The sequence below is a fragment of the Ischnura elegans genome, chromosome 3 (genome assembly GCF_921293095.1).
Source record: "Ischnura elegans chromosome 3, ioIscEleg1.1, whole genome shotgun sequence".
In the NCBI taxonomy this organism is placed as follows: Eukaryota; Metazoa; Arthropoda; class Insecta; order Odonata; family Coenagrionidae; genus Ischnura; species Ischnura elegans.
Genome location: NC_060248.1, coordinates 55,822,069 through 55,838,964, shown reverse-complemented (window position 1 = coordinate 55,838,964; position 16,896 = coordinate 55,822,069). Strand labels below are relative to the sequence as shown.

General features: G+C 39.5%; 2 protein-coding genes across 3 annotated transcripts in view; both read left to right on the top strand.

The window, feature by feature from the left end:
• LOC124155829 (trithorax group protein osa-like) overlaps positions 1 to 8,509 on the top strand; it is an 846,253-nt gene extending 837,744 nt beyond the window's left edge. Inside the window, exon 3 of the mRNA XM_046529960.1 lies at positions 6,205 to 8,509. Coding sequence (XP_046385916.1) covers positions 6,205 to 7,320 — 1,116 coding nt within the window. The 3' untranslated portion in view covers positions 7,321 to 8,509. The remainder of the gene's footprint in view (positions 1 to 6,204) is intronic.
• A 1,193-nt stretch (positions 8,510 to 9,702) lies between these two features.
• The window catches only part of LOC124155827, a 34,024-nt gene continuing 26,830 nt past the window's right edge, over positions 9,703 to 16,896 (top strand). For both annotated transcript variants that reach the window (XM_046529957.1, XM_046529956.1), the window contains exon 1: positions 9,703 to 9,872. The gene's annotated coding sequence lies outside the window, so the exon portion shown is untranslated. The remainder of the gene's footprint in view (positions 9,873 to 16,896) is intronic.

Here is a 16,896-nt window from a genome sequence, read left to right as displayed (position 1 = left end):
GCGTTGAAAACCTCTCGATTTCGGCCAGCATTTTCTTTTTCCGTGCTTACTGCCCGGTATTTTAAGTGTGAAGAGATTGTATTTTTTATATCCTGGTTGATGTTCATCAAATTGTACTATATTTGCTAATGATCATAAGTATCATAGAGTTTAGGTCAAAATGATGCAAAACTTTTATGCCGACGTTTCGGTTTTTTTATTAAAATCTTCAGGGTTTTAAATGAAAAACATGAATGAATGAATTTTTTTTCTTTTTTTATTATATTATTGTAAAAAATATTGTTTGTGACCTTTAATTTAGTTAATGTATCAATATTGTACACTTGTTTTTCATTTAAAGCCCTGAAGATGGTTTGTAAATAAACCGAGACGTCGCGTCGGCGTAAAAGTTTTGCATCGTTTTGACCTAAACTCCATTATCATTTAAAAAAGAGGTTAATTCAAGGAGAAAAAATCTAACCAGTTTCGGTGTTTGTTTTTGCAGTGACAATTGATGTGGCATTTTGGACAGAAGCTTGGAGAGATTTAAGGGTTGTTAATCACGTGATTTTTGTTCTCTTACTGACTTGGTGTGTAAGCATATCATAAGTAAATTGTAAATTAATTTGATTTTAAGTCTTGCAATTTTAAGAGCCGTTAGTTTACAATAACTCTAGCGTTGTAACAAGTGCTTTAGCAATTTAAGGATCCGGGTTCGAATCCCAGTGAAGGTTAATGATGTTAACCAGAGTTTCCTCTGTACGCGCTGATATATTTTACGATGATTTCGTAAATTTTACACGAGCAAAATGTCACCAAAAAAAATACGATACGTGGCCGGCAGAGAAGGAGCGTTGCGTATCCTTAAGCATCTTCAAAGTAAAATCAACACCGAAATTTCGTCACAGCCACTAAATGAGTAATGCTAAAAATGGATAGGAACAACGGAACGAATCAAAAACTTGCGAGGTGAGATTCCGATGGGACGAGATTGATGGAGAGGAATGAGCATTGGAAAATAAACGTAGCAGGAATTCATCACGGGAATTTGCGAATGAAAAGGGGAACAGAGGCCTGCGTTTAAGTCTCTCGCCATTGGCGAGATGTTTGGAGAGAAGGTACTTGGCATGGGGTGAGTGATACTTCGGTGGCGTGTATGGCTGATCGTGGGGGAGAGGGGAAGGATGATTAATCGTCGAGGAGAGGATACTTTTGGACCGGGGAGAGGGTAAAAGAGAGAGAAATCGGATGGGAGAAGTAAGGAGAAATTAATGAATCTCTGAAGCTAAAGGGAGGGGATATAAGGGTGGTGTTGCAGAGTTCGTGGGTCAGATGATGCATTTTGGGATCCCGTAAGAGAGTGTTGATCGCCGGAAGAATAGAATAAGTCACTGAAGACGAGGGAGGATAATTTTAGTGGACAATAGGGTAGTTTCCTTCATCAAATAAAACGAAAGGCATTGATTGCGATTCGTTACCCACCATTAGTGTATTCATAATATACAAATTATTTGGTTTTAGAAATACCAGTTTAGACGAATGGCAATGGTCAATTTTATCCTCATTTGAAAAAGGCCAAATTGGCGCCCATGCGATGCCACTCCATGTGACGTCACAGGGACCTAGTTTCTATACGAGTAGATAGGAGTTTTACACCGTCTGCAATTACCAATGCATGCATGAGGCATAGAGCTCAGGGAAACATCTCTTAATAATCACTTATTAAAACTGCCTATGGTCGGAAAGTTTCCTTCGTTTGATAAGCCATTAATAATTCTTATTTAAGTCAAGCATTACCTGCTAGCAGGGTATTCTGCTACCTGATAGCATCCTGCATCGTATCAGCGCTCAAAGCCTCGCCCCAAGGTCACCTTACTTGCGGCAGCAGGAACCAGAACGACGTCACACGGAGTTTTCCCAGCATTCATACTTAGCCGTCGCGTTTTCGCGCGCTTGAAAATTTTCACTTTTCATTTAATCGCGAAAAATAGATATCGTCATTTAAAAATCTAAAAGCGTGAAATACGTACTCCAGGAGTAATAATCTTTCGATTAAGCAATAAAAAAATAAAAGGAAACCACCCTATTATCTCGTACTTTTCTCTTTGCTCGCGGTAATCAACTCTCTCAGCTTGTGTGACTCATTCAGAGGAAGTGATCCTGAATGTATCAAGTGATTTCTCTCGGGAATTTTTTTCATTTCGTCTGCGTTATGGGGTAGTTTTCATTCTTTTGGGTGGTGAATTATTAGCGTCAAGGTTCAGAGGGCACGAAGTAATCTGATAGCATAGAAAAATGGTGTTGTGCCGTAACCTATATGAATGCAACACACGTTACCCTTAAATTTAATAGGTATTTTAATGATCTAATCTTCCAATGAAAAGTTGGACTTCAGCCGCCCATCTTATTCGACATTTTCTTACGGACTACAAAACTACCTCTCTACTTTCCTCCTGCGTCAAATTTTATCTACTTGACAGTAATTTATTTCCCTTAAAACCAAATATGGTCGAAGACACATGTGATTACATTCCTTCTTGTTACGTCTGAAAATGTTCAGCAGTGGATTTTTGTGGCTGAATGACTTTGAGTATTTCTGTCTTTTCTCCTCATTTCAAGATCTATATTTGATTTTTATCTCGGACTTCGTGCGTTTCCTCTAGTTGAATAATCATTTTCCCAAAAAAATTCTTGGCTCAGAACATACACGCTATTCAAAATTAAGAATCAAACGACTTGTCCTCATTTTCATTCACCTCGCAATTTCTTTTGCAGCCAGCTTCGTATTTCTCGTATCAGAACCCCATAACCTGAAGACTGAGCTTAGAGTGAATAAGGTTGCGTTGAATCGCCAAAAGGATTAAATGTACAATATAAATCTTCCACTTTTTTTGATGAAATGTTTACAACTTCCTTTTAAGGCTTACTTGAAATCATTTTCGATGCGGGTCCATCTCTTGGTTAAAAAGTTTTTCCCCTCAGAATTCAAAGCTGAGTCGTGTGCCAAAATCCCCCCATACTCCTCCGCCATTTCGTTTACTCATTTTGTTTACATCTCGCTTGCTGACGCAGAACGTACGTACTTAAAAAGTGGAAGATGAATGCGGACGGTGAGAACAAAAGCGCCCCCCAGATATGGGCATCCATCCCTTGTCTTTCCATGATAAATGATTCGATACGGAAATTTTTATCAGTTCTAGCTTTTGATGTAACCCACCCCGTGATATCGAGCTCGATAAGCGTTTATTTATTGCCAATCCTGACAAATTCAACGAAGTGTAGGTTGTCGGTTTTTTTCTTTCTTCAATTAGTTGGCAGTATAAAATTCCAACAAAGAAAAGGTAAAGATACTGATACTGTCAAAGATAAGAGGCTAAAAATGAAAAATCTATGTACTACTCATGGGACAAAATTAGCCATCAAGTAAAATAACAGTTATTAATGTCCATATATTAATAAAAGTTCCTTTAGCTCAGAACTAGTTCGGAATGATGGGAGAGGCTGCGATGGTTTCCTGCAACAGGGAGAAAAATTTGGACATAAAATACATACCGGCAGGGAAGCCATGTACTATAAGTAGTAGAAATGATTATTCGATGTGAGTGTGTGATAGGAACACTGAGTGACCGCTTGAAATTCATGACGCCTATGTTATTAGACTGAGTTTAATATGGCTGGTAGTTTTATATTAATTGATGATGAAGCCTATTACTCCGACATATTTGTGTCTGAGTTATTTACACCTCTAGCCTACCTGTGAGGTGTTATCACTGTTTCTGAAGGCGCACTGTCAACTTTTATGGCGTAGCTAGGGAGGAGGACTTGGGTGTTTCCCACATTCATACACAAGAAGTTTTTTTTATTTAGGTAAACACCAAGTTTCTTATCAAAAATCGTTGTCATTTCGTTTTATCGTTGGTATAAAATATATCTTCATTCAATTTAAATTATTTTATTTTGTTCTGAACGAAAGATTTTACAAATAAGCCTCCTTTTTGAGGCGCCGTGAAAATGGTGAAATAACCATTTCAATCTCCGTATTCCACTGATGGATGGTTTTGACGTTGAGTTAATAGTCTCCCTGTGATATGAAATTGGTCTTAAGTTCATAAAGAGTATCTTAAGTAGTTTGTAGGGCTCTTCGACATATTCCTTTGATTTTGGACAGTGCTTTTTTCTATTTCGTTTTAGGAATTATAATATCAATGCGATTCTGCGGATAGGTAAATATTATGAATCTCTTAAGTACTCTTGGAGGTGTTAAGGCCGTTTTACACGGTACACGGAATTGCGCAATCTGACATACGTGCGAAGGCGCAATCACAATTGCGTCGTGTAAAGCGGTGAATTGCTAGAACACATGCGAGAATGCGTGGATGCGAGACGGCAAAATAGCACCTGTTCTTATCTTGTTCATGCATTCGCGCAATTCCACGCCATTTTAGAAATTAATGCAGCTCTAACCTGCGCATTTCCGTGCCACGCGTAAAACGGCCTTTATGCTTGTTCAACTTACCTCACCACAATCGGTTACTGAGCCGAGCAAAGCAATTTAACATCATGTTTTGCGATATTTTCTCGCGTCTTCGCTGTTTTTTTTTTTTGAGCGAGTAGATGAGTCTGAAAGATAAAATAAACGCCAAAAAATCAATTCCGGTGCAGATACTTACTCATAATAATCATGTCAAATATACGAGGATGGATCTAGAATTTTTCTGGGGAGGGTACACAGGGTCTGACAGGCAAGCGGTCCTCTCATATTTGTGATTAAAAACAACATGAAACAATTACTGTACGAAATATTCTCTTTATTATAATACGAAAGTTGGTTATAATAAATTAAATGATTGAGGTTCCTTAATACCCTAAACAAAACGAACGTAACCGTATTAAAAATCTTGTCTATTTTTTAAGCGCCTGGGGGGACAAGTTCCCCTGTACCCCCAAAATCCGCCTATGGTAATATAGCAAATTGCGGTCAGAGCTGACTGCCCATACTCAAAAAAATTAAGAGCTTAGTTTTCTTGCGTCTCATTTATTAAATTTTCGTATTTTTCTCTCACTATACGACGCTATTTCCGTCTCCATCTTTTTCCCGTGCTTTCCATCTCAAATCCCACTCGCTTCTGTCGCCTGCTCCGCTGACATTCAAACCTCGGAAATAACTACGGCAAACACGCCCAATCCCTCCTTTTTTTAATGGGAGGAAACATCACTTTCCAACGGTTCGTCCCCTTGTGTCCCCACGACGAGTCATGAGCCACCTCTCCCCTCCCCCTCCCTTCCTCATCTTCCCCCCTCCACAGCTATTACAGCTCCCCCTCTCCCTTTTCTCTCCCTCTCCCGTCGTCTATTTATTGCGTTGTTTTGGCGCCGATCCAGACGCCAGCAAGTGGTCCGTACCTCACACGATGGACCAGGAAGAGTGGGAAACTGAGGGAAGGGATCTCTGTCTGTATGACTGCAAGAACTGCGTTAACATCGATGCGGTAGTTATTTATGAGAGCTAAGATAAGAGAAGAGCCTTATGTTCGGGAATAAAATAAAATAATTAACACATTTACATGAAGTTAATATACGTCTTTTATGCTATTACCCATTTGCTTTCCTTTGCTGTAAAATTTTCTTTTTTTAATTTCTGCTAACTGCTATAATGAATTGGCAAAAGAATTTCCTTTTACAAGTAAATTGTGAGTTGGTAATCTAAAAATTTCGTATTTAAATGGATTTATTTGTGCCCTTCATCGTTTCTACATAATTCTACTTATTTATAGGATTGAGTGAGTCAATCAGATATCAATTGGTATTTTTACCGAACTGTTTCCAAAATTGAAATAGCATTGCGTCTATTGCACTCTCTAGTTTTATATCATTGTGATTTTGTATTGGTTCCTTTATCCTTCAATTTTCTAGCACGTTACTGAATTACTTATTTTTAACTGCTCAATGAGGGATAATAGTGGTTCTAATTTTTGACACTTTCAGCATATGTAATTCATTGAGTAATTAAAGACTGAGGTAATGATTTAGAAGTAGAAAGGATAATACTATGTGATGACATAATAGTACTTCGTTTAAAGTATTTTGTGCAAATTGGAATTTAATTCTTGAAATAAGACGGAGCAATATAAGCTTCTATGATTCGTAGGAAATTAATAATCAAATTTTTGTGCAAATTTATCTCATTCATTCCATGGTAATTATTTTTCCTTTGTTTCTTTTTAGGTCAAAATCTGGTTCCAAAATCGGAGAACAAAGTGGAAGAAACAGGACAACATAAGCAATGCAGAGGCCGCGGAGCATAAGAACCAGTCGACGGTGAAAGGAGAGAAGGGCGAGAAGAAATCGTCGGAGAAGGCCAGCGGGGACAAGAAGGCTACGTCCGGCACGCCGAATAACGCCGCCGTCCAAGCGGCCGCCAAAGCTCTCGTCATTCCAAAGGGAACAACAGCCTCCTCCGCCTCGACGGCGACCTCAGCAGCAGCATCGGGCGACACCTCCGTCGCCCCCGTGGCGGGAGGACCCCTGACGCCCAAGTCCGGAGACTCATCCGACTCGAGCGCGAATCCGCCGGCGACCTCAACGCCCGTCCCCGGGACACCGCAGTCCCCCTCCGTCGTCATAGTCCCGCTCACCAAGTCCCAGATCCTCAACAGCGTCAATCCCCCGACCAAAAACGGCAACAACAACACCATCGGGTATTCCGCGGGCGAGGTCAAATCCCAGGCCGGCTCCCCCCCTCCCGCCTCGGGCGAAGTCGCGGGAGACGAGGCGATCGCCCCGGGCCCCAGCGAGTCGGAGAGCGAGGACCACTCGAGGATGTCCGCTCTCACACCGGAGGGCTCCCAGCACTCGGACGCGTTCGAAGCGGAAAAGTCATCGGTGGCGGCGACGGGACCTGCGACTCCGGGCATCGCGTCGACGGTCGCGCCTTCCCCGACGAGTTGTACCCCGGTAGCCTCCAACGGCAAAGCGACGAGGCCCCTGCCGTCTCCCTCGCCCCTGGACGATAGGGGGAGCAGGGTGACCACGCCGCTGCCCCCGACGTCTCCCGGGGGGGGCAAGGTGGCGAAGCTGGCCGTCGCCCCCAAGACGGAGGAGAAGGCGGGGAGCGTCGGTGGGGGAGCCGCAGCCGCAGCCGGAGGCGTCGGTGTCGTGGGTGCGGACTTGACGGTGGCAGTGGGTGCGGCGGCGATAAGCTCGGCGGCCACGGGCACGGCTGAAAGCGATTCCCCCCAAGAGGGTGGGGGCGGTGGGGAGGGGGTTGAAGCGTGTCCGCCGCCGGCCTCCGCAGCCGCGACGGTTTTAGCAGCCGCACCCGTGTCGCCCTCGAGCAGCTAACGAGTGGTTCGTCGGCGTCGGACCAACTTATGTAGTGGTGGCGTCTAGAAAAACCATTACGGAAGGATTTCAATTTTTTCATCCTTTCGAGGAATATGTGTTTGCTGTTCCCTTGTACATTTCGGTCGGGTTTTGGGCACTGGTTCGCTCGTTTGCTCTCTTTCTCTCTTTCTTTATCTTCGATGGACCGATATGGCTCTTTGCAGTTGCAACACAGAAGTCCCCCAGATGGATGTCTTAGGACTAAAGTGTGTGATTCAAGTGGAAGCTGGGGAGTTCTGTTAGTTATATTGCAACTCTTTATAGGCTATTTGAGGCCTTGTTCGTCACATAGAAACGCATGACTGATGTAACCCAGGAGCATAAATATGTTCACTCTGTCCCTCGTTCTTCTCTACGCTCATTGACTGAATACTGGGTTCAGCAAGTCCATGCGATTTAGACTTGTTGTGGACGATTTGTAAATGTAAACATGACAAGAACATGGAAGTGATCATGTGTGATAGCGTGTGGTGGTGTCTCGTATGTATAAATATATACATGTATAAATAAAACTTTTTCAAGTAGTCAATTAACCATAGACTAATTCTCATATAGCTTTGGATGACTATTTTTACTATGACAAGAATCTCATTCACAAGCTGCAGAAGATTTAACATATATTCAGTGCTAGTGGAAATCCTTTTATTCCAAGAGGTGCATAAGTGAAAAAATGCCAGGCATTTTAATCCAAAACATTAAATGTGGTTTCGTATTATGAGTAACAGCACGATTTTCGGGTCTAGAGTCAGAACTTGAGTGCATTCATCACTAGAAACTGTTTGAACATTGTTTGAGTTTAATTTTTCCTCCAGAAATGATGGACAAAGAAGCCCATGGAGCAAAGAGCATTCTAATAAGGGAAAGTGCAGTTTTAAGAAAAACCTCTTTGCTCTTCCATGCTTAACCTTACTAAGGAATGGAAACTTTGAGGTTACACCTAGAAGTTCAGCTGTCCATCTAAAAAGCACTAACGAAACCTCAAACTCACAAATGATGAAAGCCCGAGAACTCCTATGAATCTCTCACTCTGTCTTTATTTGTCAAATTCCTTGAATAACTGGTTTAAAAATCTTAATCTCATCTGTCATTTCTCATTATATTACAAAATGCCTTTTTGTAAATAAAAATAAATGACAACGATCTTGTCCATGTTTTATCATTCCTCATTATTTCTCAAACCTATTGAACAACTATTTATGGCATAAGATTGAAGGTTTATAAATTGAAATATCTATCTCATTAATGATTTCCTTTTTTTTCAAATTTAAATTATAATATACTTCCTGTAAATATGGAAATTCTGAGTGTCTTATCTCAATGCATGCAGAAAGTACATTTTTTCTGTTCAAAGAATAAGTGACGTGGCGACACATAGAATTTTTAAAAAATCATTTTAAAGAAGTTAGTAATATGAATCTTGAATTTAAATGGCTTGAGGGAGATAAGTTTAAGTTACAGACCATCCATAAAAATTTCAAAATTCCCAGACTTTGTGTCAAAAATCCACTGAAAATCAATTTAGTCATCATTTTTATTTCATTTTAATCCTGCTGCACTCTTCTGCTACACTGGGCAGGTAATTCATGGAATAAGGTAAGGCTTCAAAGGTAAGTCAGTTCCCGCAATCCAGAGCGGATACAGAAAAAACTCAAGGGGGGCGCAAACACATCTTGAGCTACGTTTACTTATGCCGTAATGAAAAACAACTTACAATAAGTCACATGCAAAGTTTAAGAAAGTTTTATTTAAACTGATATGATACGCATATACAAGACAATGTCATTTTATGATATGAAAAAGTTACAATTGTGTTTCTGCAATGTTATGCAAGGCAGGCGGCCCCGCAAGGGGGGCGCGCGCCCCCATATGTATACGCCTCAGCCGCAGTCACAACAATTAATGCCATCCATTTGATCTTTTCCCAATGATGAGACAGAAAGAATTATCTTTCCCCGGAATAGTACCCTTAATTGGCAATGAAATGTTGAAACATTATATTTACATATCTTATTTACGTAGGTACCGAAAAATATCATCTTCCCTCCTGGACCACAGGACATTCTGCGACACTTCAATTTAATGGAATCCCTGCTGAAACCAAAGCATCCTGAATTATCGCATGAAAAAGACTACATTTTAATCAAATCCCCTCAATCTCTTAAACTGAACTTTCCTCAATTCTTAATTCGAATGCACTATAAAATTTCCGCGATTTCCGCTTTACAATTATAGTTAAATATTTTCCCATAACGTGGCGCCCAAGACGTAAAAACATTTGCGGCAAGGCGGTGTATTTGTTTTGAGGGTACATGTTTGATTGCTTTGAGACTGAAGTTATTAAATCCTTCCATTTATTCCTCTATTGAGGGTGCACTTGTTAAAATAATGTAAATCTCTTTGTTTCGTGCGCTTCAGTGCCAAATTTTACGCCAAGGAGTTTCAGGGAGGTTGTTTTCTCCAATATACTTCTCGGATTGGCGTTGGAGGTGATTGTGTTTCATCCCGATGAAGTAAGTTCAACCATTCAATTATACTTTTAAGTTTTAATGAGAGCCATAAACTGTAAATATTTACTAGCAGCCGTATAATTGAAATCCATTAGCTACTCGGGTTTCAAAAGCCGTCTTTATTTACTTTAGCGAGATTATTTTGCACGCGTGCGGAGATATATGCGCGGTAGATGGTTAACGTATTTCTTCTTTTACATCCTTAATAAGCTGTTCTCTGAAACTCATTCAGTGCCTTCCCTTACCCGTCTTCGCTTTCACCTGTTATTCTACGATTGTTCTCATCAGGTCATGATGTCTAATAATATGGCCAACTAAAGTCTTCTTCTTAATGTTTTTAGAAGACTTCTATTTCTCCTACTCTTCTTAGCACCACATTTCGAATGCTTCCACTCTTGACTACTCTGCTGCTGTCAACATCCAAGCCTCGCTTCCCTAGAGAAACATGCTCCATCTGTAGCATCTGATGAATTTCTTCCTTACTTCTATGCTACTACTCTCAGCTGTGGGAAGATTCTTACGTTTGTAGAAAGCCCTCTTCGCCTGCGCTATTCTACTGACTATTTCTTTCTTGCTTCATCCATCATTTGTTTCGTTTTACAATTTGGCTTCGTAGGTAACAAAACTTTCACCTCCTCAAGCTCTTGTTTTCCTAGTTTGTCCTAACCTCCTCTCTTTTGCTGCATAGTAGTATCTTCTTTTTGTTGATATCTGGCCATTGCCCTTCCCATATTTGAATCCCCAGCTGCAGGAAGGCATCATGTCCAAGTTGAAAGATTTTTGGGCAGTTTTAGGAAAAACTCTGTTCAGCTCTATTAAAATATTTTACTTACTTTATTAGTATACAAGATCCAAATGCCCAGTCATATAAAACAAAAATATTTTAAAAATTATATATGTTGTGCGTATGAGTTTCCTAGATTTGTTTTCTCTCCTGTAAATTTAGCCAAATTGGACATGATGCCTTTCTACAGTTAGCTGTTCATTTTTCAAAGTTTTCTTCTCATCATTCTTTGTCTCTGCTATACTTAACTGCTATGTCATCAGAAAATTGCAGCAAACCAATTCTTTCTCTGCGGATATTGATACTCAAAGCTTACTCTTTGGTTTCATGGATGGCTTTCTCAATGTAAACATTAAAAATTTCGGGGGACAGTGCACATCATTGTCTCACTCCTTTTCTTATTTTTGCATCTGCACCGTGGGGGTCCACATTTTATCACAGATGCTTGTTTTTTAAATAAACTGAGCATAATTCTACAATAGTTGTGGGGTACTCATATTTTTTTCAGAATTCTAAGCATTGAATTCCATTCCACGGCATCAAAGGCCTTCTCCAAGTCAACAAATGTCAGGAATGTCAGTTGTTCTTCTCCATCCTCTTCACCATGAGTAGTCTTAGAGCTAAAATTGCTTCTCTTGTGCAATTCCTTTTCCTAAATCTGAATTGGTTGTCATCCAGGAATTCTTGTACTCGTTATCTATTCTCCTTTATTTGATTCTCGTCATTATCTTCGATGCATGTGTCTTCAGGCTGATGGTCTGGAATTCTTCACTCTCCTCTGCTGTATTCTTTTTGGGAATAGGAATGATGATGTTCTTTCCTAAGTCACCAGGTGTATCTCCTGTTGAGTACATATTGCAGGTGGCTTTGTACAGTTGACTTCATTCTCACCTGCATTTTTGATAAGCTCTACTGGAGTCTCATCTATTCTTGTGGCCTTAATCTGTTGCAGGTCTCTTATTGCTGTGTCAAATTCCAATCTTAAAATGCCAGCTACCATTTCATCCTTTTAATTTTCCTCCTCGATAATTTTGTAGCTAAGTTTGCTTCCATTCCTCCTGGTATTTTTTCAATCTCTTCACTTTGTCCTTGGTTTCAATCAAAATATTTCCAGACTTGTCCCCATGGGGGGGCTGCATAGAGGAGGCCCAATTCCATCCCATAGAAGGCTGAATTCTATTGCCACTTTGGTTGCATTTTAATGTGTTTTCAAAAACGTCCACAGAACGGTGAGGAGTGCAATGCAATCCATTTTTTTTTCTAATATTTTGCAGATTAATGTTTGTCTTTGGGATGAATATAGCATTTAAAAGTAATGAAATGGATAGATCACATCATCATATGCATAAATTTTGATTGATACCCCTAATTATACCTTTTTTTTCCAGTGAAACTCAGATCAATTTGTCCATCAGCGACATGAGTGGCAACTTCTGTAAACCATTTAAATGTGGAGTGGGTGAAAACACATTTAGAGGCCAATATTTGTGCTAGTCCTTTATTCTATTACATCTGGTACTCTGTTCCTTGGAATGGTTCCTAACAATACTTAAGGCCACTTCTATTTTCCCTTGTAAGAGGTTCACATCCTCACTTAGGTTCATCATCCACACTTCTCTTGCTTTCCTTTGCTTTGCGACAAATCTCATTCCTTAGTCTCTAGTAGCAAGCCTGTCCTTCCTCAGTTTTTGCATGCGTATACTTTCTACTTTCTCCATTCTTCAATGAGGTCTAGGGCAGGAGTGGATACAGAAAATATTCAAGGGGGGGTGTGAAAAAGATATCTTGTGCTGCCTTTACTTTTATCGTAATGCAAAATAATCAAGTTACATGCAAAGTTTAAGAAATTTTTATTTACACTGATTATACACATTTACTAGACAATGCAATCTAACTATATAAAAGAGTTACAATTGTGGATCTGCAATGTTAGGCAATGCTGGCGGCCCCGCAAGGAGGGCAAATTTTCTTCTACCTTGAACTCCTCTAGCGGCCTCAGACTCCTGAAGTCCATTTTTGATATATGATAGCTATTCTCCACTGATTTCTTAGTCTAATCTAATCCTATCTTGGTCTCCACTACTTCTTGAAATGCATGTTAATTTTTTGGCTCCTGTAATTCCTCTATTTGTCTGATCGCCTGATGTTCTTCACTGATTTCTTGAATTCCAGATGGGATTTCATCATTACTATTTTATGGTCACTGTCGATATCCGTTCCCAGGTGGATTATGCAGGCCTGGTCACCTCTGTTTCACTAAAATATAGTCTTTTTTATTAAAATCTTCTCATGTCACCTGGCATTTTCCATGTATATCTTCTTTGCATGTGATTCTTGAACAATGTGTTGGCAAACACTAATTTGTTTTCTGTGCAGAATTAATTCTAGGAGCCTTTCTCCTCTTTCATTTTGACTACCCAATCCATATTTTCCTGTTATTCTGCCATCCTGGCTATCACAGACGTTAGCATTGTAATCACCTAAAGCAATAAGGTTTTCCTCACCCCTTAGTACTTCCTTGATCTCTTCCACTATATCTTCTCAGAAAGGAGACATCATCAGTCTGATAAAAGCACAACTTCAGTGTCCCTTGTAGTGGTCTTTTTGCTAATGGCACTTAGTTGACTTGACATGGTGACAAAAATTGGAAGGATGAACTAGGGGCCCGAATTTGAGGACCTATTTTTTCATTGCGTCAAGACTGCCTCAACCATGATGTTTTAGAGTTTGAGCTTATACTATTGAAATTGTCTCTCAAAATTGACTGAAATTTGCTTAGCACTGATCAGCAATATCTTTTGGAAATTTTCAATGCTGTGTTTGTAGGAATTTACTACAAAAATTTAGCAAATAAAAACTCCATGAAAAGTGGCTCATTCCCGCTGGCTTACAGTGCCAATAGGCTGCAGTGGCTCTATTTTTCCACCATATATCCAAACACCAATTCAAGAGATCTAATAACTTTCATTTATAATATTTATATGTCCATTTGGTTTTTAGTAAAGCATGATCATTTCTTACATGACTGTGCTGCAAAATTGTGGAGGCTCATCAACTGGTTGAGATTCCAACCGGAAGAACTGAAATATCCAGTCATATATCCAGTTATGTATTTAAAGTAACTGATTTTTCAGTCGCCCTGACAATGTACTGCTGGCTATAATAGGTGATTAGCAGGAGATATTGAGATGGGATGGGTGGCAAAAATATTAGAGACATGCGAGAACATGTGTGTGGGGAACATATTGACAATTTTTTTATTGCCAAATTTTAACGTCGACGCAGAGGACTTCACTCTGACAATTACCTGCTGGTGATAAATTGGGGAGAAACTTGGTACTTTTGGTTACATCTGACCTGACCGCTGAGGAAATTCAAAAACTGTTTTAGCAAGGTTGAACTTTGAAGTTAGATATTCCTAGCGTTACCCATGCAGTTGAAAGATTCATGAAAGAGATCACCCAAACTTTATTGACAGCAGCAAAAGACGAGGAACGACACCAACTTATGAAATACAGAAAACACTGGAAAGCAGAGCGAAAATGCCGACCTTCAAAACCAAGTCTCTGTTCTTGCTGTAACAGTGGTGCAGCAAGGGGGGGTTTTGGGGGATAACACCCCCACCAGAGCTCAGAGAATTTTTAAGTTTAATCCATTTTACTTAATGGATAAGTATTACTTACAGAATAGTGTTAGGATTAATCGAATATCCCTCAAAAAGCTGTAAAACTCGCCATTTTAAACCATTAATCTTATAATTTTCCAGAGGAGGGCCCCCCTGCAACTCCCACTTACCCTTGCAGGTATGCAATTCCCCCACACCCTAAGTATTAGTTTCACCTAAATCCCCCCCCTAGCCTTAATTCTTAGCTGTGCCCCTGGGCTGTAATGCTGACTGCAGCGGTTGAGTAAGTTTTAAATGAATCTTCCAGGCTTACATGATAAATAAATAGGAAATTACTTTCACATGCCAAGAGTAATCATTCATTTGGATAAGCTTATTTTATTCAATTCAACCAATAGCTACTACGGCATGTATTTTAATCTTTGTGTGGTCCTTCTTCTAATTAAACACGCAAAGTTGTATTAAACATACACAAACAAACAAGGTTTATTGGCACATGTACAATTGAAATGCATTACTGAAAAAGCTTACATTACAAATCCATCATCACTCACTCTAGTGGCCAACTTAAAAAGATCTATCACCAAGTCACAGCATGGTCGCCAACCTTGAGGATTTGGGCCTTGAAGTTCTACAACAAGTTGAAGATCTACAACAACATGAGTATTTGATTATTTTTCATGTATAATATAAAATAATAGATAGTATAGAATATAAACATTTTAACCTAGATGAAGTATAAAGATAAAATATTTTAACCTGATAAAGGCAATGCTTTCCTCAACTTTATTTACCAATGGATGGGTGGGTTGGGCAGCTCAAAGTGAGGATATCTCCATGCGGTGAGCTCTGATAACTATTTTTGTGTTCACTCGCTCATTAGAGAGGAAATTGTTAAAATAGGATGAATTCTATACAATCAGGGAGTTCTCATTCTCTATTTTGGTTTTGATTACAATATTTAACATTCTTCCCAAATAAGTAATTCTTTCTTGATTGTTCCTCTATAGACGCTGCTGAAACATCAAATAGTAGTTACACTAACAACGAAAGACACACTCACTGTGTATTTTGGTGCATTCAGGGCATGGAAGCGAGGAGAGGGGGAGCGTGGAGTGGGATGGGAGGGGCTTGCTGCTCCTCTACCCACCACGCGTGGTGGGTAGAGGAGCAGCACCTACGTGGCCACGTTACTTGGGCTTAGAATATTTTCTTCATGAACACGAGCTCAAATTTGGCATTTTGTGGCTTATTGGTGGCAGATACATCAAAATGCACAAAATTTCCTAAGAAAATGGTAACTTGGCAATGTATATAGGGAATTAACATAAAATATTTATAATAATATAAGGTTACTCAGGATTTCCACCGGGTCAGGTCCTCCATCACACCCTTTTATAAAATATTAAGTTTTTCAATTTGTGACCCTCCCCCATACATGGCCGATGACCAAGGGTCATGGGTTCACCTAGAGGTCTCAAATTTTTTAGGCCTTATATTTGATCAGTTCTACCACTTTTTTCATAGCCACTTTGGGCCATATAGATTTGAAAAATTAGATTTTGCCAATCTGCCCTTTTGTGCACCAAATGCATACGTCATGAAATCATTACTAAAAGTGAAATTTTCATTTGTCTCTCCCCATTATCCTTCCTATTTGAACAGTTATTTCCAATATTACAGATAACCTATTGTGATACGATTTATAAAATGAAAAGACAAAATACCAGTCATCTACCCTTCATTAACCCATTATTCCCCAGAGTGTACACAGAGCTTTTAACTTCAGTTTTTTTATATTTTCCAGTTTATTATGGCCTAATTAAGATGAATTTTCATAAAAAATTATTATACTCATCATTTTACATGATTTGCATAATGTTGAGTTTACGCAATGCTGGGAAAACTCCAGTAAATAAAAATAAAAAACATCTTTTCAAACTTAGGTTGCATCTTTTATTTTTCATCATTACTTCTGATGAAATGTTCGAAAACGTACTGCGTAATGTAAACATTGCACTTTAGACACACACAAATTGTCTGTGATTTGCACAGTAAACATCTTCAGCGGAAGTTATCAGTATTTCTTTGGATGGAATTCCCTATTCTGTCTTGATGGACATGCTGGGGTGTGTCATTTTTCCTAGGGCATGCTGCATGCAGGCACCAATTTCCATACCAAATGTCATCAACCTTTGTATTGGAAAGTAATTCTTGCTTTGTAAAATTCTTATGATCCCAGACCGGAAGTTTAACTGAGGAATTGATTCGTCCATGGCCATGGTGTAAAATGGCCATGCATTCACCATTGCACTCACTAGAGAGCCCATTTATGAATAGAGGCCTCCACCACTTTTTTCCCCTAATCTGGATACAATAACATTCAACAGAATTATTGTGTAAATCTACCCCTCCAATTCACTGATTTTAACTGTTGATTACTTTAGTTGCAGAAACAGTTCCCTTTTCTTCAGATTCCGGATGTACCTTTACGTCCTACTATGGGTTCAATATTCCAGTAGTTTGAAGTAACAGTGACGACAGAAGTAATATGCCATTAAACTAAGAGAAAATTTTGTGACTTTTCAAACAAACAGCCAAAACCCCCTTAAGGTTTT